The following is a 22,310-nucleotide window of genomic DNA, read 5'->3' on the forward strand; positions in this document are numbered from 1 at the left end:
AAGCAAGTTGGTAATTAGGGAAATGGGGATATAAGCTAGGTATTTCATGGTGCAAGACAGCTGAGCTGCACACAGTAAAGCATGCATTTGATCCCAGCACTAGGGAGGCAGAGGCAGGTGGATCTCTGTGAGTTCAAGGCCAGCCTGGTCTTCAGAGTGAGTTCCAGGACAGTACGAGATACACAGTTGAGACCCTTGTCTCAGGGTAAAAAAAAATTTGCTGACTTTTTGAAATCTCAGATGTGACAGTCTCATATGGCTCAGCTTTTCAAGAGATGTACAAAGACTGTTCTCGAGGACAGGCTGTGATGCCCAGTCCTGGTGGGCAATGGGGACATGCATGATTCCAGCCTCACCCGAGGTCCTGTGATGTGTGAGGTGAGAGGTCCTGTGCTGGGCGCAGGAGGTGCTGTCAACCAACAAGTAAAGAAGTGGTTTATAGTTTTGAGTTCTGTTTTCTAGGACTGAAACCAAGGTTTGAAGGTTGATCCACGGTCACTTCCCACTGCCAGAGCACTCCCGGGTTTTGGAGACAGTCAGCAAGGCTGCTGGGCCTACTGGGCTGCACCTCTCCAGGCCACAGAGCCCTCCTCCTGCCACTCCTGCTGTCCCTGTCACACCCCCTGCTCTGGGACACCCTCTCTGGACATTCTCTTCTCCACAATGGGGCTTCCTGCTTCACCCCGGCTGAAACTGACAGACACAGGGTGACATTCCTTCACAGCAGCTAGGTGGCTTTGTGGCAGCCCTTTAGACCCAAATTCTAGAAATCACCCATACATATCCTCTATTCCTTCTCACTGTGTCATCTCTTGGATCTTCTGAGGCACAAAGGCCTGTGAGGGCCTGGGCAACAGTGGCACCTAGAAGCAAAGCCATGCCCTCCTGCCTCCTGCCATCTCAACCTCGGTCATAAAAACTGGCACCATCAGCCCAGCCCCACCCAGCTCCTCAACCCAGCTTTTCTTTTTAAAGATTTGTTTATTTTTATGTGTATGACTGTATGGCCTACATGCCTGTGCCTGCAGAGGTCAGAGAGGGAGGTCAGATTTTCTGGAACTGGAGTTACAGACAGTTATGATGTATTAAGGGCGCTGAGAACAGAACCCAGGTCCTCTGAAAGAACAACGGTATTCTTAAGCACGGGACCATCTATCCAGCCCTCAACCCTAGGCTTCCTTTCTTACACTGTGGCTCACTGGGTGCACTGGGAGGGAGGGTACTGGGGAAAGTAGCATCTCAGCATGAACACCAGCCACACTGGAATGGCTTAGGAAAGAACAAGCAACGAGGCCTTACCAACACCCAAATTTTCTCTAGAAAGGTACTGTGCAATTCTAACCACTCCAGCAAGAAATCCTGAACATTCATTGTTATTGTCTAAAGTCTGCGCCTGAACTGCAAAGAATATGTTCTCAGTTATGTATCGGGTATCTGCTGAGGAGACTGGGCCTCAGCCTGGCCAGAAATGGCCCTGGCAACATCGGTGTACTATGAATTCACTCATATTCCTGGGTGAATGACCTCATTAGCTAGGGAGAGGAAGCCCTGTTCCTTCCCCTTGCCCCTTCCACCTGCCAGACCAGTGTAGAAGCCAGGAGGCTGGCTGGGAAATGGTTTCCTTCCTTGTGCACACCATCCCATCTCAGCCCCACACTAGCAGTAGCCAAGCATGTGGCCTAGGGCTGGTTGGTCTTGTCTTTAATTCCAGCACTCAGCTGCAAAGGCAGGTGGATCTCTAATGAGTTCAAGGCCATCCTGGTCTACATACCAAGTTCTAGGCCAGTCAGATCTACACAGTAAGACCCTGACAAATACATGGCTTAAAAAAAAACAAGGCCAGGGAAACAATGCAGCTACCAGGGTCTAAACAGCAGAAGTGGGGAGGAAGCCTAGGAGGAAGTCTAGGAGGAAGATAAATGTTGATTTTCCCTATAGATATTTTGGGGTTCCAAGCTCTAGGAGTGGAAAGCTCAGGCTCCCGGGATGCAAGAATACTGACAGGCCCTGCTCTGAGCAGCCCCAAGTACCCCCAACACCAACAAGCTCTCACCCTCCATAACCTGACTTGCTGTATAGACAGAGAATGAGGAATAACTTCGTCTCCTTTAGTTTCTTCTCCAACCCCCACCCCACAAAAAGAAAAAAATAAGAGAAGATCCAAACTACAGGGAGAGAGGGAAGGACATGAAACTGGCCTTCCTAAACGAGGGGTCACTTAAGGCCACATGCAGGCCTAGAAAGATCTATAGAGTAGAGGGGTCTATGGCAGTACCCACTGCCTCAAGTCAGATGGAGGGGAATGAGCAAGAAGAGAGACCTTGAATTCACTTTTCCTCGCTCCAACACACACTCAGCACTGTCCTCTCTAAGAAGGACAGCCTCCTGGAAGCATCTCCCAGCCGGGAGCCTGGATCCACTCATACCACTTCCTCCCAACTTTCCCAACAGGCAAGGGGTGACCACAGTGGCATGAACTGCCTTTTTTTTTTTTTTTAATGAATGAATACAAAGAAAGACACAGAGGCACTGTCTCGGGAAGGACAGGTTTTCAGTTTTCCAGAGCCACATTCTCTCCCATTCACACAAAGAGGAGGAAGAAGGGAAATGAGGGGGAAATGCCGAAATAGTGGAGAGGAAAACACACACACATACACACACACACACACACATAAAGGTTTGTTAGCCTCTCATTACAAGTTGGTTGGGCACAATGTAAACACACTTCTGCCTTGCTTAATCACAGAGTACCGGCCCGTTTAGGTTTCAAAGGCGGCGGTAAATTGGGCGTAGCTGAGTGGAGGCTAAAAATTAACCAGCCATCTCTGTTTCAATTTGTACGAAAACAAAAGTGGAAAGAAATTATGAAAAGAAAAAGAAAAATGGGGCTGGGGGGTAGGCAGGCAAGGCCAGAGCACTAAACTAGCCCAGGCCAGACACAGGGCTATACTAGAAGAGCAAAGGCAGCTAGGAAACACTTAGGGCACAGAAAGGGAGAGGTTTTTACAGGTTTCCTTTAAGACTTCTTCTATAGCAAGCTGTTTCCTGGCAGGCCTGCTCCCCACAAAGCCCCTCTGCTCCAGAGGGGCCCAGGGCCACTGGTACCACGGTGTGCATCAGTCCCGGAGCAGGGAGCTTAAGGAGCCTCACTGTGTTCTTTCCCTAATAAACAAACCCAGCACAGCAGCTCCCACCCCAGAACCATCCCACTGCTGGTGCGCCTCTTCTGGGTCCCAAATGCCAGATTCCACATTTCCCTCTCTCCTGGACTTGCTGACAGCCACCTCCCCCAAACCCAGCCTTTCCTGGGATCCTGAGATGAAGTGAAGCTACACACCAGCCTGCGCCTTCTCTCAGCCCCTAGCGCTTCCGTCTCATTTTCTGTATCAGCTGTGGTTAGAGAAGATGTTATCATCTTCATCTCCAACTCTTACCATCATGGGTAATTATGAGACATCTTGGCCCTGTCCTAAAACTGACAGCATCTTCACTTTAGGAAAGACGAGATGCACAAATTGGGTGTCATGGCAAGAGAGGAGAGGAGAAAGAGCAAAGGGGTGGGGGCAAAGAGGAAGAGGATGGAAAAGTGTGAGGGGCACCACATATGAAGCCGAGGCCAGTAGGACAAGCTGCCAGGGAGGCCCAGAGCAGTACATTTCAGAAACAGGAAGAACAATAAACAGAACAAATGCCAGCAAGTGAAATAAAACTGGGGAGGGGGTGTTGAAAACAACCTACCCGGAGTGTGGACAAAGTAAGCCAGATAAAGGTCCAGTTCTTTGATTGTGACTCCAATGTGATGTGGCTGGACGCACAGGCCGGGGTTCGAGCACTGGGGCGACTTGTAGAGCCGCTCCCCATCAGTACTTTCCAAGGGGATCCCCTTAAACAAAATCACCATGACCAGGTCCAGCCGCCACACCTTGTCAGCCTGGCGCAGGCAGTCAATCCGCCGGATCTTGCCCTTCTGGTCGGGGTTGGAGAGCACGCAGCAGGGGGGCTTCTTGCCGGTGATGGTCAGCACAAAGTCCTCTCGGAACTCGGGCCGGATGTCTTTGCGCAGCTTGGCCAACAGCCGGGATGCCCACTTCTGCTTGATCTCAGGCTTCTCGCCCAGCAGCTCGTCCTTCACCGCGCGCTCCTCGTCCTTTGACATCCGCTTCTCGTGCTTCTTGAAGTACTTGCGCTTCCGCGCCTGTAGGTTGAACCAGGTGTAGGAGAAGGCTCGGACGTGAGGCAGCAGCGCCTCGATGAACGGGTGGAACTCATCCTGCAGGCGGCAAGCCGGGAGCATGCGGGGCGAGGGAGGACGGGAGGAGGGGAAGACGGGATGAGGGGGAAAGAGAGAAGGAGAAACACAGCGTTAGAAGGGGGCACTAGGAAAACCGCCTTCTCCTCCTTCTCCCTCCCCCCAGCAATTTTCTCTTGAGATTGTTCTACTGAAGTGTGGTTTGAAGCCACCACCAGTTTCGCAAGCCACTTGCTCCCATCTCAGCCTCAGCAACCAAACAAGAGGCAGGCACGGGAGCCTGTCCACACACCTATTCTCTCTCTCTCTCTCTCTCTCTCTCTCTCTCCCTCCATACACACACACACACACACACACACACACACACACACACACACGTGCACACAGACAATGTTGCTACACACACCACGGGCTTGCTGGTACCCCCCCCCCCCCCCCCCAAGTTCTGTCGCACCCATGACATCTCCATGTTCTAAGGCAGCTGTGAACTAGGGTCAGCTGGTCCCAGGCCAGTGTCCGGCTGCCTGAGGGTGCAGAAGGAAGGGCAAGCAAGAGCTGCCTTGCTGCCTTCTGTCCTCCTGTCCGGACTGGCCAATGTTTGGCTGCCCCCCTGAGAAGACAGAAAATGCCATCTGAGATGGAGAAAGAGGGTTTGGGTCCCCTCTCACCAGGCTGCTTGCATTTCTTTCCTTCAGATCCAGTTGGAACATCCACCCCAGCATTTTTTAAAATCAGATCTAAATCCTAAATATGTGGTTTCAGCTTTGTTATCGGCACCGATACTAACGTTAATCACAGTAATAATGAACAAAACACTTCTTGTTAGCCCAAATAAGGTGCTTTTCTCAGCCACATTAGGGTTAAAAGCTACATGGGTCGTCTTGCGGCCCCTTCCCCAATCTCCCACAACCCCTTCACCCTCAATCAGGTGACAGAGGGCTGGGCTCTCTCAGTTTTTTTTTCCCTTTTGTTTTGTTTTGGTTTTTGGTTTTTTGCTTGTTTGCTTGTTTGAAGTTTAAATAATAATTGATTTCTTTTTACAAAAATAAAGCTGGAAAAAATCAAATAATTACCATCGATGTGAAGCACCCGGCAAAGCCAACGCCTGATTCTGAGATTCTGGACTCAACAGAGTTATGAGTTAGGGGCGGTGGGACTAGGGGAGGAGGAGGAGCAGGGGAGGAAGGTAAATGTTTTAAAGGGGGTTATTATTGGTGTTCTGGGGAATAGGGGCCGGGCTTGGGTGGATTCTCAAACCCTTCCCCTCCACCCCCCACGCTCCATTGCACAGAGGGGGAAATTAATTTTTTTAAGGAGTAAAAAGAAAGAAAGGTCAGGGATGGCGATCAGAGAGGGAGCGAGGTGGCTTCTTACACACACCAGGTAAACAAAAGCCAACAAATTGTTTCAATTTCTTCCCCTGTGCATCCTCTTGCAGTTTAAAATAAAAGAGCAAAAAATATGCAAAATTAAAGATCAAAACCAACCTCCTACCACCACCACCCCACGTTCACCCACGACAACGTACCCTACCCCACCCCCACCCCCGAAAAACAAAAACAAAAACCAGGAGGGAAAAAGCAGCAGCTGAAGAAAAGGCTTTCGGCTTTGGCAGCGGCACAAGGGTGTAAACTTCGAGCTGCTCCCTCCACCCGACCAGAGGAAGAGGGGGAGCTCGCAGATTCTCGGGAAGAGGACGAGTTCTGACCGGCTGCAGACCGTTGCTGGCAGACGAAGCAAAAGGGAGAGAGGGAGCCAGGGAGGGAGGGAAGGAAGAGGGGGAGGGAGAGAGCGAGGATCTCAGGAAGACGGGGATGGGATGGGGTGTGCGATGGTGCGCATGTGAGCGCGCGCGCGCGCGCGCGGGAGAGGGTGTGTGTGCACCAGCACCGCTAGGGTGGGGGGGTTGTGGCTTCTTTTTTCTCTCAAACTCCCCCCTCCCCGTTCATGCTCAATCCCCATCCATTTGTGTGTGCCAAGTCAGTAAAAGAGGGGGAGGGAGACAGCCAGAGGAAAGGAGAGAGAAAGAGAGGGAGCGAGGGAAAGGGAGAGGGAGGGAGGGAGGGAGGGAGGGAGGGAGGGAGGGAAAAAGGGAGAGAGAGGGAGAGAGAGGAGAGAGGGGGAGAGGGGGGAGAGGGAGAGAGAGAGAGAGAGAGAGAGAGAGAGAGAGAGAGAGAACGCGAGCCCGAAAGAGAGTGGGGGGGAATCCACCTATTTGGCAAAGAGGCATCCTCGTGCAGCCAATGGCTGAGTCCAAGGGGAGGAGGTAGCTGGGCTAGCTGAGAGGGTGGGGAGAGCCCCCCGGCAGTTGGAGACCAAAAACAATTTGCCCAATCGACAAGTTCACGTCTAATGAACAAGCAAAAGCAAAGTCCAGCAGTTATGAATTTTCATCCCAGGCGCCCACTTGGGTCTGTTTGGCAGCAGTCACCCAACAAACTTGGGGGGTGGGAACACTAGGATTGAGGAAGATGCGGACTTTTTTTAAGCCAGAAAATAAATAAATAAAGGTCTGACTCCTGGCGGGCTGGCGGCTGGGCGGGAGCCCCAGAAGGCCTTGGGGAAGCAGCTGCGCCTTCTCTGTGTTCTGCTTTCAGTCTCTCTCAGGCCAGCACACTCTCTGGTTCTAGATTTTTTTTTTAGATTTTTTTTTTTTTATGGAGCACAGTGGGGCGAGTGGACATTTTCTCCTCCACTCTGTGCACCAGCCTACAGAACTCTGAATAGGAGAAAGAGCTCGGAAAGTGTCCGTGCCAAGCAGCACAGCACAGAATGTTGGCTGGGTGTTGCCACCTCTTGGTCCCTCAGACCCTGCTGCCTGTAGGACTCAGGAGCACTCCCAAACAAGGGGAGGAGGAACCCTGTGCCTCCTTGCCTTCTCTTCAGCCCCCAGTAAGCTCACAGCCTCCCTCGGCCCACACCCAGCCACGCATACTCCATTAGTGGTGACGGGAGATGCCAACGCAATGCAGCTCGGCTCGTGAAGCTGCAAGTTTATTAAAATAGCCTCCTGTCACAGCGCTCCTCTGGCAAGCACCACACGCAGCTACAAACACAACAGCCAGCCCCTGGGAGAAGTGACAGAGGCAGAAAGCCGGGCACTACTTCCCTGGCACTACCACCTCCCACCCTCTGCAATTCCTCCTTTCTCCAGCTCTGCCCTGGCTACTGACACGGGGGTAGCTTTCTTACCTGTCCCTCAACAGACTAAAATGCAAGGTGCAAAAGCATATAAACCCAAGAAGCCTGGATGGAGAGAAGGCTTGAGAAAAGATATGGCAAAACAGAAGGCAAGGGCCTTCGGAAACCAGAGGCATGAGAGGTGATGCCAGAGAAGTCCTTTCTCCAGGTCCCCAACTAGGCACTTCCTGGGGGTGGGGGGCACCTCCAGGAGGACTCTCCAGAAAGAGCTCTGGGAAGCTGAGTTAGGCCTCCGGGAAAGCAAAAGGAAGGCAGGAAACGAAAGGGAGAGCCGAGGTAGGATATCGACAGACTGCCGAGTGACCAGTGCTCAGTCCCCGCAGACACCCTCTCTGCAGGCTCAACCCGAAGTTGGCACAGGGAAAAAGGTCACTGCTCACTCGTGCCCCTTTCCTCACCAGCTGAAACCCTGTGCTCTGTGGCCTTCTGCTCAATAGCAAAGAGGCCCCTGGAAGAACGCCTGGACTGTGCCCAAACAAAAGACCCCCCCCCCCGACAATGGGAGGTGCCATCCAGCACCTGGGACCCCAAACCCTAAATGGCCAACTCCAGCGGAGTGAGCTCCCAGCTGACCCGAGAGACGCGGTTAGAGAGAACAGTGCAGGAGGCAGGTGCCATCACAGACAGGCCTCTTAGGGTGGTGTTCAATAATTCACGTCCTGTGAATAACAGGCTTTGGTCCAACCAGTCAAGGATGCTAGCTTAGCGCCTAGTGACATAAGGGACCGAAGGAACACTGCCTTCTCCACCTTGAGGAAGCAATTTCACTTTCTAAAGTCAAGATGAGGTCATAAAAGCTGCAAGTGAGTCCTGCATTTGGCTGTCCAAAGGGTGGTGGGGATGTTGTTGCTATTCTGATTATGATTTAAATATTAAAAAGGAAATGGCCAATACTGTTCTGTGGCAAATCCTGGTCTGTTCCTTTCCAGGACTACAGTGTGGTGGGACAACCCAGCTGAAAGTCTGCGTTGGGCAGCGACAGTTCCATGGCTAGTGGAAAATCCGCAGGCATTAGGGACAGTGTGAGAGCCAGTCTCTGAAGAACTGAGGAAGGAAAGAGTCAAAGGTCCCTGGGTGCTGAGAGTGACAGCACCAAGCAGCGTCTGCAGGAAGCCTCTGAGACTGGCAGGACAGCAACAGGCCCTTCCTCATGAATCTGGAAGGGAGAACAATTGTCAACTGTCTTTCTCCTAGCTGGGGGCTATAACCTTGAAGGTAAGCAGAAGGTCATTGGGCAGAGTCTCCTGCCTGCTGTGACTTTGCCAGCAGAAACTGCTTCCTGTAAGCAGGCCATCCCAGTAGATAAAACAGCTCTTCCCCCCCCCCCCCCGTGTGTGTGTGTATGTGTGTGTGTGCTTGCCCCTAGACTCCCAAACAAAAGAGAACCTTCCCCTTTTCGCTAGGAGACAATCTAAGCACCAGGCACCCTTTGGAAGATTACCTGTCCCTGTCCCAACTCCTTCCTTTCCCAGCCCACCCTCCTTCTGAAGGTCACACTCCTGCACCCTGATGCACCAGACCCAAGCCAAGACTGGAAAATTATTGACGATTTAAGATGCTTCCAGGTCTGATTTCAAACAGAAATGATGGTTCAAGGGTTGGAAAGAGCAAATGTGGGAACCTACAGATTGCTGGAGAAGAGAAGAAAGGAAGCGAGAAAGAAAATGAAAGGAAAAAAATCAACCAAAGGAAAAGGAAGCAGGAATGCTTAGAGCAACAGGGGAAGGCCAGAGAGAAGGGGGAGTTTGGAAAGTACTTTCTCCATTTGCAAGAGAAGTCAAGACACCAGAGATAACACTTTCGAGAAAGCAACATGGATTTTTGATTTTGGAAGAGAAAAATTTAACTTCATGAAAGAAAGGCCTCTCTTACTTTTGAGAAGATAAAACTTGGTGAAAACACAGGAGTTTCTATTGAGATGCTGCTCTGATGCCCATCCAGCCACCATGGAGAGAGATGTGTGTCCCCCCACATCCCAAAGATTAAGCAGGCCACAGAAACAGAAACACAAGCGGAGGAAAAGAAAGAGAGGCAGAGGGCAAACCCAGAGCAGGGAGCTGGCTGGAAGCTGCAAAAAAAGTCAAAGACAAAGAGAAAGGAAAGAACGAATAAGCAAGAAAATAGAGAAGGGCTCCAAGACAAGAGGAAAAAAGAAAGAAAACTAAGAAAAATGGTGGCTTCCAGGGGTGGAAACCATGAGGCTCTCAGAGCAGTCCTGTGAGCTGTGAAGCCTTGTGGGTTATTTGAGGAAAATAGAGAACACACCCAGTCCTTTACTTACATGTACAGTATTAAAAATCCTTCCAGGAAACAAAATATTTCCCAAAACTGATACAGATTTTGTAACTGGCCTTTGCCTCCCAGTAGTGGGGTTAATAAGCACAAGAGACCTTGTTTTAAACACCCAGCCATGGGTAGGTCTCTTTACCTTTAAAAACAAAATCTTATTTGTCTCCAAACTGCTGGCTTCTGGGCCTAGAACATTCTCTCAGATCCTGGGCACCACGGCCCATACTTGTTAAGCACTCGCAGTTTAAGCCCATGGCTCTGCTCTAAGGAGAAAGCATCAGATATTCTGGGGTCCATTTTCCTACCTGCAGAGTAGGTCAGGAAAGGCATAGGAAATTAGAAAGGCCACAAATAGAGGCCCAGTGAGTTTGCCTAATTCCTGGCATTTATAATTCTGCCTTGGGTCTGGGCTGAAAGGGGACAGCTTCATACATAACCACAACCACTACCAACACACACACACACACACACACACACACACACACACACACACACACCTCCCATCTTGTCAGATCTGTGCTCCTCCCTCAGAAGGCTAGAAGAGGCCGTGGGCAGACACCGTGGACCTCAGGCCGCAGCAAAGGAAGAGACCGGGCTGCTTGTCCTAGGGGTGGGTGGGGCCTCCCTCTCTGGGGGAGGCAGAAAGAGGCTCTGCTGCTCAGTGAAACTATCCAAGAGTCTGGAAACGCTAGGAATGGAAACCGGAAAATGCACTTTCCGAGGAGGCTCCCGATAATTTGGACAAAGCGGGTTTGGGCTGATTTGGGCCTCCATTCAGGAACAGCAGCCACCGCCACCGGGTTTGTGTGAAAAATGTCCTTGGGCGAGACGATGGATTTGCCCACACCAGAGCTGGGTCTCTCTTGGGGTCTGTCTCAGAACCAGGCCACATAATACTCCTGTAAAATGCCCCTGGGCGCCCCCACGCACTGCCTTTTCTCCTCCTTGCTACAAATCGGGAGCTGTGGCCTGGGACCGGGCCAACAAGCAGCCTCGTTCCTGGCTGGAAGGCTCCCCTGCTTCAGGCACATCTCCCCTCACCCTCTTGGCACAGAACAAGCTAGGATAGGGATGGGGGTGTTAGAGGAGATGATCTATTCTCTCCAGTGCCTCTGGAGATTGTTTACTTTCATCTTGTCTTCTATGGGGAATAGGAAACAAAACCCTAGTCTTTAATTCATTATTTAGCTTGAAACTTCCGTGTCACCAAATACAAGTAAATGCTGGGAAGGCCAGAACGCTCTCCTCTCTAGTCAATGGGCTGAGTGGGGACGGGGCCTTTCAAACCAGCAGGACAGGTGACGGCCAAAGGCTTCAGGGGCCAAGGCTGTGTGCCTCACCCACCACAGTGGCCCAGGGCCCAGGAAAAGGGAGGAACCACACAGACCAGCTTCACAACTTTCTCTAAAGAACAGAAAAACTGACAAAAGGCGAGAGAAAGGGAAAAAAAGGGGCTGCCCTAGGTGAGGTCTTTGCTTCCAGAACAAGAAAAAAAGCATCTGCTGGGTTAGGGAAGCGGGGGCCAGGGCAATGCTGGAGCTGCCTATAGGTGCTGCAGCTGCAGGCCCTTCCTTCAACACGCTCCCCCTAAATTTGAGCACACAACCTGCACTCCCAGATACACTGACCCCAAGAGCTCAGTCAGGATCCACACCACCCCATTTTGATTTTGCTTCTCTGTGCTTCGAGATGGGAGAGGGGCACAGAGAGACCAGGCCTCTCTAGATCCCTATACCCAGCCAGCCTGCACCATGGCACCCTCGGCCCTAGGGGAGCCTCTTTCTTTAGCTGCTGCAGCAACAGGCAGAGTCCTGAGCTCTGCTGTTTTCACTGCTCAAGGGTTCTGGGAAAGCTGGGCCGGCTCTGCCTGGGCAAACAGCTTACCCCCAAATGTTCAGTTTCAGACATATTCTAATCCCTCAAAATATACTGCTCCCCAATTATTTTATGGCCAGGATCACCGCCAAGAAAACCCTAGATTCCTCATTTCCCCCGGTGCCTAGCCCCTGCAGAGAAAGGCTGGCACCAGGGCCTGGAGGATTTCGGACGGTGCCCACCCTCTGCCTCCCGCTCATTCCCTCCCGGGCTCCCTTTCTTTCTCACCCTCTCTCCCCCTCTGGGTCCTCCAGCTCCAACACAAACTGTTTGCACGGGAAGTCTCCCTCTATGACCCGATTCAGCACACACAAGAGAAAACTGTGGGCGACAGACCCAACGTCCTAACGAACTTGAGTTAATTAATGCTAAGGAAGAAAAGAGGCGCCCTCGCTCTGTTGAATCACGGTTCACTAGTCCTTTCAGTTTGCTGTGGGTGGAGGAAAAAAAAGAGAGGCTTTTTGGTTCAAATATTTTTGGGGGGCAAAGAGAAAACAAAAACACCGCAGAAGGGCTGTGGGGGGTGGAGGGCGATGCAGTCACTACCTGCCCAAGAAGCAGAGAGGCGAAAAGAGGGAGCTTGTCCTGGGCGGCTAGGAGTCCTCCCTCACGCTTCTGGCCAGAGCTGACAGCAGAGAGAAGGAAGGCAAACGGTGGCGACCATCATTGGCCTGTTCAAACACAGTGCTCCAAAAATTATACCGTCAGACTAAAGGATGCACGCTTTTTTAAAAGTCCAAATCTAAAAATTCAATTTGAACACAGCCGTGAAAATGTTTTTACACTATGGAAAATTGAAGTATGGATGGCAAGCACACAAAAAATTTAAGTGCAGAAAAAAAAAGAGGTGGTAATGGAGGGGGCAGGGAGAACAGCTGCAATTTTGCTTTCCAGATGTTGACAGCAAAATGTAACTGGCAAGGAAGGTACTACTTTCACCCTCTGGTTCTGAGAAGAAATCTTCTATACCTAAGTCTTCTGGTGGCCTGCAGGCCCTTCTCAGTATGGACTGGTCTGGAAGCCGTGTGGACCACAAGCCTTGGAGTTTTGTTTGGGGGGAGGTTGTTTCATTTCTTTATCAGCCCACTAATTTTTACAAGCCTTCCCACCATTCCTATCAGGAAGAACTGAGTAAAGCAAGCTGGAGCATATTTTTATTTAAATTTGAATTTTAAATGTGTAATGGGTGGCCTTTCCTTTACCTTTGGGGCCTAGAATTTTCTTTCTTTTTTCTTTTTCTTTCTTTTTTTTTTAAACAAAATTTTTAGTAGAAGCTGCTGTATACAAAGAATGCTCACATTGTGAGTGCATCGCTCCATACCTTTCCACAAAGAGAACACACCCATGCAACTCCACCCAGGTTAGGAAAGAAACATTTTCAGTACTACTGAACAGGCCTTAACATTCCAAGCTATAGAGTTTCCATAATTTAGGAATCCTTAAGAATAGTTCTGCAAAAAATCAAAGGCCTCAATGTGAACATGTGTGTGTGCACGCACCTTGGAGACCAGAGACCAGTGTGTGTGCTCATGTGACCCCAGAAATGTATGGTGAATAGAAGCCCCTCTCCTCCTCAATAATGCAGAGGAGAGAGTCTTTCTCTGTGTGTATCTGCCCAACACTGATCCCATCAACAGGGCATCCAACTGTGCAGCAGTTCAGCAAACTAGCAGCACATGTGTGGGGGGCGCAGACAGGACCTATAGAGCCAAAAGCCAGCAGCCCCAGTGACTAGGGAGCAAGGCCCCTCCTCTTGCCCTGCCTGGAAGCAAAGGGACTATGGCTCAGGAAGCTCCTAGGTGTGAATGAACACTCTCCCGGCAATCAGTGCCCATTACTACCCACCAGATTCCTGCCAGGAGATGAAGGGACGAGGGCACAGGAGGAGGAGGCTAAGGGAGAAGCAGGCAGCTGCAGGCTAACTTGGGGTTCTGGGACCAGTCTGCCCCTGAGGAAGGCCGAACTCTGCATGTCTGCCTACCCCTTCACTAGACCCAGCTGGCTCCCCACACACACACACACTTTCACTAGCACTAAATTTACTTTATAATTTTAAAATTAAATTTAAAAAAAACAGGAAAGAAAAAGCACTGAAGGCAAAATACCTCCCACGATATCTCTCTAAGGAGGAAAAAAAAAAGTTTCTGCTTATGTAAAAAGATGGATGCAAGGGATGGTTGGTTAAAAAGTCTGAGCAGCAAATAACCAGGAAAATGAGAGAAACACATTTAATTAAAGACACCTGAAGCAAATAAGTAAATAATAAATAACTCCGTTGCAGCTTGCAGGCCCTCTGTGGGATAAGCCCCCACCATCTCTTCCTGCCCACTTTCTTTCCTTTCTCCTCCCCAATACACGCTGGCCCTTTACTTCTCAGTGGTCCTGCAACTCCTGGGGAAAGGCCTGAGGCCCAGGGCAAACCTCCACAGCCCCGTTTACAACCCCATCCGGATTCCCACATCTCTCTGGGCAGTGCCAGTCCGTGAGCATTCTTCCTCTGGAATCCAGGCCTATGCCTATGTGTAGCAGCATTTGTGCTGCCTAAAGACAAGATGCCAGGTCCAGCCCAAGCAAGCAGATATCTCCCCTAGAAAGGGCACAGGACCTCCACAAGGGCACAGGACTGCCAAGGCTGCTCTCCAAACCACACTTTCCTTTTGCACAAGGGCTGGGGGAAAGGAATTATATAGCTTACATTGAAATAAGTCCTCCCCTAGGGCAATTTTTAAAAACACTTGATCCTCTCTGGGGTAAGGGCTGCTGGAAAAACAGAGCAGGAAAAGGTGGGCAGATCTCTGAGTGTTCAAGACCAGCAGGGTCTACACAAGTGACCTCCAGGACAGCCAGAGGGACATAGTGAGACACTGTCTCGAACAAAACAAAACAAAAAACCAGCAAAATACAGTGAAGCTACTTCCCTATGCCCGGGCTGGCTCTCCCTAAGCCGGCCAGAACCTGGGAAAGGTGCCCTCATTGGCATGGGTACCAGAGCCCCGCTCCTTTCTTCCTTTCTCTTTTAAAACCGCTCTACCTACTGCAAACCAGGCAGCAGGTCAGGGCCCAGGGGTTGGGGGAGAGACATCTCCAACTCTGGGAGAACTGCCTCCCGGCAGCAAGTTTCCCACTTTCTACCAGTCTGGGGATTTTCGAATCAGTCGAGTTACGGGGAGGCGGTAAGGAGGGAAAGAGCGGGAATTAAAACTAACTAGGTTGGCTGGCCTAAAAAACGCTCTGCTCTTTCAGTCTTTAAATAAGACGATGCTGAATGGAGAGGAGAGAGAAGACATGAGTTATTCCTCACGCTTTAATTATTCCAATGCTTAGCATTATTTTTTTTAAACCACTACATTAGCCAATGATACAGTCTAACCCCCAACAAAGCTGGTATTTCTCTCTGATTACAGACTCGGCGTGGCAAACCCGGGCTCTGTCTACAGGGGCAGCACAAAGTGCACTCCTAAATGAAACACAGGGTTTTTTTTTTTTTTATTAAAATCAAAATAGCGCCTTTTCAGCGGAGGGCATCTCCATGCTTGGCTCTACCAGGGAAACCGGCCACTGAGCACACAGAGCATGGGGACGCCTGCAGCCCCACTGTCGGAGGTCACCCGCATTTTTGACGTGTTTTCCTTTTCTTCTTTTCTTTCTGTTTCTACCATTCAGCCTCAGTTTCGCACACGTAAAAAAAGTAGTAATAAAACTTTATATGGAAAAAAATTAAGTGCGGAGGGAGGAAACCTGAACAATAAGGCGCTAAGGTGCTAAGTGTGGCCGGGGCGTTCCAAGTGGGGTAGGAGAAGTTTGCAGCTCAGGTGGGTCGTCTTGGGGTCCAGAGTCCACGGTGCCAGCCTAGGTGTTAACCACTGCCCTGGGTCACCTCCCCGCAGGGAGCAACTGGGAGCGAGTTGAGTCACATACAATTGGGGAACGAAATAAACCCACCATCAAAGCGCACTGAAGTAATTCAGAAGGCTGCTCCAGAGGCGCCTGAGAGTTCCACAGGCAGCTTCCTGGGACACCTGGGGGTGGCTCTGACTCGCGGGCATTAGCCTACACCAGCTCCCTTCTCCAACAGGTTCAGCATAATCGGTACAGGTTCTTTCCCCACTTTCCCCCACCTTCCCCTCTTCCTGCCCTGATATGAAGTCTCCCGACAGAGCTGGTAGCTCTGGCTCCCTAAATTCAAGAAGTCAGCCCCAAGAGACAAAATTATGTTGCTCATGGGGACAAAATAAAAATTTTAAATTAGGGTGATTTTTATTATATTTTTTTCTTTAAACAACACAAAACAAAGGACAACAAAAACCAGGCTGGACAAGGCAACTCGATTCCCGCAGCCTGAAAGCAAAGGAGAGGTGGAAGCGCATTTTCTGCCACTTGGTCACATTTCTTCCGCACGCTCCTTGAAGGCCAAACGCCCCCAACCCCAGCCAAGCACTGGAACAAAAATCTCTCGGGATATTTCCCCGCCAATGCACCCTACAAAGCGGCGGCTTCGGGAGGGTCGTTGGGCTCCTGGGGCCGCAGGGCTGTTGGACTGGACTGATGTCCCGGTGGACGCCGGGCTTTTGAACCTCTCAGGAAAAAACACCCCAGCAGCAGGCGCTTCGCTGAGTCCAGAGCGCTTCAGTCGCAACCCGGCTCTCTCCCGTAGGCTGAACGCCAGCAGAGAAACTGAGGCAAAGCAGCTCTCGACAGCACCCCGCACCCTGGAGGGAACCCTCGAGGCACCCGACATGGGGTCGCGGTTCCTGAGTCAGAAGCCGGGATACGCCTGCGCACCCGGGGCTTCACGGAAGGCACGGGCTCTCTTCGCCAACCCCAGCGAGTAAACGGTCAGGTGTGGAGTGCCCGTGGTCCCTTTCACACTAGTCCCCTTCACTGCCCGCGAGAAAAGGTGTCGGCAAGACCCATTCCAGTCCTCCGCGGCCACTGTGCCACAGGCGCCTTGCTCTGCGGGGCCTCGACGCCCACTCCCGCCTTTTTGCCTCGGTGCGGATGCGCGATGCCCGCAGTAGTCCGCGCGACCCCGCCGTCCCTCTAGGCAGAACCGCCGTGCAGTTAGGACGGTGCCAGGTGCCAGGGGCGACAGTCAGTCGGCGCTGCTGTTCCTCCTCCAGCCAGGGCCCTCGGGGAGACCTCAGCACCATCCCCACCCACACTTGTCCCCTGCTGAGTCTTGAGCCAGTGGCGGCAGCGGGTCGGGGGAATGCCACACGCTGTGGTGCCAAGAGAACACCCGTGGGGCTACTACGGAAGGCACCCAAGGCACCCGTGAGCGGGTGGCGGCACCTATGGGGAGCACAGAGCTGGGGCTGCGAGCAGGCACGTGATGGTGTCTAATGGACTGGAGAGGGGACTTAAGATCACAAAGGGCAGCAGTGACAGGACGTCTGGGGCTCTCTGGGGAGTCCTCACTGCGCTCCTTCTGATCCACTCCCATAGGGTCTCGGAAGTCCGGCGCTCCCGGCCGGCTGGTCGTACCCGAAGCACTTGAAAGCACACAGCCCCAGTGGCCACATTGGACTCTGCTGACGGGTGGCAATTTAGCCAAGGATGGATGGGTGTTGGGGACATTAAATGTCCTCTTTGTGAATTGAGGTAGAAAGAAGGAGAGGGACAGAGAGAGAGAGAGAGAGAGAGAGAGAGAGAGAGAGAGAGAGAGAGCGAGAGCGAGCGCGAGAGCGCTCATGCACATCCCCTGGTCTCCAGCACCCACTACAGGGATAGTGTTTGGGGAGGGACTAAGGATTCAAACTTTCAGCCCAATCCGACATCGACCTTTAACAACGTGAGGCATCCTCAATAGAACCCCGCTTTAGCCTCATGTCCCTGACACACAAAAGAAAGAAAGAAAGAAAGAAAGAAAGAAAGAAAGAAAGAAAGAAGGAAGGAAGGAAGGAAGGAAGGAAGGAAGGAAGGAAGGAAGGAAGGAAGGAGAGAGAGAGAGAGAGAGAGAGAGAGAGAGAGAGAGAGAGAGAGAGAGAAAAGGTTTTGCAGGTTTGGTTCGGAGCCTAGTGGGGAGTGGAAAGTCCAACCACATAGGGAGCAGGAAGGGAGTAGTTCTTACTGAAATATATATAAAAGGTAAAATTGCAAATATGAATTCTGCATAGGCAGGAGCCTGGGCAACAGCCTTCTGAGGCAACTCACCTGTGCCCCCAGGGCGTTAGAGAGAGCGGATGTTCTAAAAAAAAAAAAAAAAAAAGAGAGAGAGAGAGAGAGAGAGAGAGAGAGAGAGGGAATTAGGCCTCCCGTACTGGCCCCTTCCCCTCCAACAGCCTGAATAAGGCTTTGGAGCCAGGTGCCCTGGGCGGTCTGGCAGGTGTGTAGTTCACGTGAAACACACGCGCGTGCAGGCTGAGGAGTTGCTGCGTGCCAGTGCGCTTGGAGCCACAAACGTGGGCACTAGAGGATCTTACAAGCATACAGACCACCTGAGTCAGGAACCTCTGTGAACAGGCGCATTGTAGCACACGTGCTAGGATCCCCTCATCTCGGCATGCGCAGGGGAGGGACTGAGTGTCGGGGCTCCAAGGCCCAACCGGGCTTCCTTAGGAGTATGTGTGCCCCCTGCAGCCTTTCTGGGGTGCTAGACCTAGACAGGTGAAGAAGATTAAGATCCTGATCCGAGGTGACTAGGGACTCTTGTGGGTCCCTCACCGCTGGATCCTGTTTAGGTGTGTGCACTTCCCCCAGAGCTTTACTGAGGTATCTCAGGAGTCTACATTGCAGGCGGCTCCCCCTGTACATCCTACGCCCAAGCTGCGGCCACGGCCACGTGTATCCTGGTTGCTGTTGCGACCCAGCGGAGCTGGGAGCTGGGCTCCGAGTGGGCCAAGGGGCAGGGCCCTCACCCTGCAGGCTTCGGAGGGTTGTCGTTGGAGCAGTGTTGGTTTTGGCTGAGGCAACTCCAATGGGGGAAGCCCCGAGAGCCAGCGGGGGGTGGAACAAAGAAGGGGAAAGCTACAGAAGGCGGCTAAAAAGAGGAGGATGAAGCGCCCTGGAACGCAGAGGGCCCCCGAGGGGTAGAGGTGCAGATGCCTGGAGATGCTGGGGCCTGGCCTGGCACAGAGGTGAGACCTAGAAGCCACAGTGCCATTCCAGCCACGTGTACAGGGCAGGCACTGACGCCTTGCTGCCAGACCTGAGTCTACCAGCTGGAACCCCCCCAGGACCACAGACTGCCACCACTGCAGACCACATGGCCACGCTAGCCTTACCATTATACATACACACATCAGACCCACAACTCAGTGTCCATGGTACACACAGTAGCCTCCGATAGCCCTACACTGCCTAATGGCTTTTTGTGTTGCTATGGTCGTCTTTCTCTGTTGGGAGGTGATTGGTTGGGTTTCCTGGTTTGGATTTGGGTTTTGACTTTTTGAAACAAGGCTCTCACTCTAGGCCAGCCTAGTCTGAAACTATGAATACCAGGCTGGCCTCAAACTCTCAGTGATCCTTCAGCCTCAGCCTCAGCCACCTGAGTGTTGGGATTACAGGCACACATCATGCATGGAACTCCATAGGATTCCGTGCCCACCAGAGCACCACTGGGACCAGAGAGCATCTGGGTCAGAGGGTTCACTTCAATTTGCCCCAGCTACCGACAGTTTAATGACCCTTAGGCAAGAGCCACAGGTTCTATTTCATAGCCTGACTTTGGGACACCTGTAATTCCAAGGGAGGAGGAGTCAAGTCTGGGGGGATAAGAGCAGGACTAGAAAGGTGAGGTGACTTGGTTAACCACTCCCCAGCCCCATAGGGTACCTGGCCTGTTGGCCTCTATTTTCTTTTCTATAAACAGGTTACTCATAGCTGCCCTGTATTAGAAAGGTGGCGGGTCACAGGTACCTCTGCCTGCCTGCCGGCCCCAGGAACTAAAGGCTCTGGAGATGGGTCTGTAGCTGTTATTTTGATTGTGAGGAATCTATGTCTGTGACAAGCTGTGACGCTTGGTGTGATCGCATGAGGCTGGCTGTGTGACTGTGCCGCTGTGTGTGTGTGTGCGTGTGTGTGTGTGTGTGTGTGACAGGTTGTGTGTGAGACTGTGCGTGGACGACAGATTGTGCCGGTGTGCGGCAGTGCCTGTGACAGGCTGTCACCGCGCGACAGACTGCGGGTGGCGGGTGTTGCGGGCATTGCCTGTGAGTGGAGATGAGCAATGGCTGGGGCTGGGGCTGGGAGACCCTACAAACCCACCTCAGTGAGGATTTATTTGACAGTGGGGGTGGTAAGCTCTCGTGGTGTGTGTGGGGGGTGGTATCCCACTGTCCCCTCAAATCTTGCTTTTTTTCCGTTATATTCCAGGGGGTCCATCAGTTTGCTACCCTCAGAGGAGACAGAAGATCATGTAACAAAGCACCCCCCACTGTGTCCGCTTAAGAGCACAGTCCTTGTTAGGATTTCGGTGACCCCCCAGCCCCAAGGGAGTGACTGGAGACCTCAATGAATGGAGGACCTGAGGCCTGGCTGGCTTCAGCGAGGGACAAACGTCCTGTAAACATCTCTCTCTTTTTCTGACCTAGCAGAAGGCATGGAGACCTGGAGAAGAAAGAAAAGAGATTTGAGGACAGAGGACACAGACTGAGACAGGAAGGGACAAAATAAGAAGAGCTGGGGTGAAGCTCAGTGGTGGAGCACTTGCTTGCTCAAGGCCCTGGATTAAATTCTCCAGCACTGGGGAAAATGGAAAGAAAGAGTAAGAACGAAAGCCGCAGGGAAGGGAAGGCTAGAGGGGATCAAGTCAGCAAGGTCGACACAGGTTACTGGGGGGGGGGGGGGCTTGGAAGTTACGGGTCTGCAGGTGTTGGGGCCTCCAGGTGGGGCCAGTACACCATGTCACACAGTCACAATGCCAGTCACTTCCTATAAGCAGCATTCATACAACAGGCCCCATGCTCAGAGCTGAGCTCAGGACTCAACCCCTCAGGATAGACCAGCCACCCCAAACACAGTCAAAAAGCAGCCAGACCAAGGAATTCTCGCTACCACCTAGGAATTCTAACCAGTGTGGGATTCAGCTTCTCCTACTGCCCAGCTTCCCTGTATGGGTAGGGAAACTGAGGCTGAAGAGATTTATCCAAGTATACCTAGGGACCCAAAACAAAAAACTACTCTGAGCATATGAACTGTGTGACCAGGCACTAAGGACAAAAGTCTCACCAGCAGGAAGAATTCTGGGGACATGGGCTAGGGGCTCTACCCTGTGTAGAAATAAAAGGCACATATGGTTCAGGCCTCCATCAGTGTATGTGTTGCATGTTATGGCTGGCTTGATGCTGTCTCTGGTGTGCATGTCCCAGGAAGGTTTGTGTGTCCTGAGTGTGTCTGCTCTGAGTGTCCCTTCGGGGCCAGCCCCTGCTGCAGAGGGGAGAGGCATGGAAGCACACCCCCCTCATCCGAAAGTGTGTCTTTGATACTTGCAGCCTCGGCAGCGAAAAACAAGTTTCCACAGGGCCGCCTTGGGCTGAGGCCAGGCCGTCCTCAAATAACATTTGAAGTTACTTAGCAAACTTTGTTTAGTGCAGAGAGACTCGGGCAGCGGGCTTGGGGGAGGGGGGGCAGTAAACCGGTTCCTCCAAAGTCCCTTGTCCCTCTGGGGGCACAAGTGCCCAATACCAGGCTTGGTCAGCCCCATCCCAGCTCTAGGGAACGGCAGCAGGAACCAGTAGTTCTGGGAGAAACTTGGGGAAGGGTGTGGGTATCCCATCCATGAAGACTCGCTTTTGCCTGCCCACACCTGGCATGCGGATAACGGTCACTCTGCTCTCCTGGATGTCCAGAGGCCAGCACAAGGCCTAGGGGGTTTCAGAAATGAAAGAATTCCTGCTTTTGCTGAGGCCTAGCTCTGCCCACCTTGAGGCTAAATGAAGAGGCAGGTCAACCAACTGGCTTAGAGAACATGCCCATTTCAGACATGCAGATAAGCAACCAGCAAGCCCCCCAATGCCCACATGCCCACACCTCCCAAACCCCCATTTTTGGTCCCAGCCCTAGGCGGCAGAGAAGGCTGGGAGAGCCAACAATGGCAGGGTTGGAAGTGAAGTTGGCGCCTACGGGAGGGGGAGGGAGGTGATGCCAGGAATGGTGAGCCATAGCAGGCAGAGAAGGATAAAGAGAGAGAAAGAGCACCAAGGAAAGATGGAAGCCAGGCAGACATCCCCGCCAAGCTCCAGGCTGCAAAGGGGCAGCGGGCAAAGCAGCCCCAAGCCCTTCCAAGGAGTAGGCATGGGGGAGAACAGGCCTCAGGCTGCACGGGACAGGCAGGGGACTGGAGATGCCCAGCATGCCCCCCCCCACTGCAAACTCCGAAATGGAGACTGGCACTAGCAGCCACTCGGCTCTGCCCAGGCACAGGGTGGGGGTGGGGCAGGCAGGGGGCCAAACCAAATGCCACCAGGCTGGGTATGGTAGCTGCCAGCCTGTAGCACTGATCCTGTCCTAGGTCCCCAGCTTAGCGCCCTTGATTCAGGAACTTTATGAATATAGGGGGTCTAGTGGCCCAGTGAGAGTTGGGAGGCCCAGCATGCAAAGCCAGGTTCCCCCAAAGTATGGCAGGACCCCAAGACTCTGCAAAGATGGTGTAGCCTGGTGCTGCCAGGGTGACAGGCTGAGGTAAAAATAAATCAGGCCCACCCCCAGGAGCTAAATCTAGGGCTCCAGGTGGAAGTGCGTCTCTCGGCTACCAGTT

The 22,310-nt window shown here is 52.2% G+C and overlaps 1 protein-coding gene across 8 annotated transcripts in view; it reads right to left on the bottom strand.

The window, feature by feature from the left end:
• The window catches only part of Nfix (nuclear factor I X), a 94,339-nt gene that overhangs the window by 62,076 nt on the left and 9,953 nt on the right, over window positions 1-22,310 (bottom strand). For 5 of the 8 annotated variants that reach the window (XM_087900329.1, XM_087900326.1, XM_087900332.1 and 2 more), the window contains exon 2: window positions 3,739-4,270. In XM_087900329.1, the coding sequence (XP_087756455.1) occupies window positions 3,739-4,270 (532 nt within the window). Of the gene's footprint in view, window positions 1-3,738; window positions 4,271-4,703; window positions 4,824-5,322; window positions 5,736-22,310 lie in introns of those variants that run through there. The other 3 variants (XM_087900328.1, XM_087900327.1, XM_087900331.1) reach the window with 3 other exon arrangements.

This window comes from Myodes glareolus, chromosome 22 (genome assembly GCF_982192425.1).
Source record: "Myodes glareolus chromosome 22, mMyoGla1.1, whole genome shotgun sequence".
NCBI lineage: Eukaryota > Metazoa > Chordata > Mammalia > Rodentia > Cricetidae > Myodes > Myodes glareolus.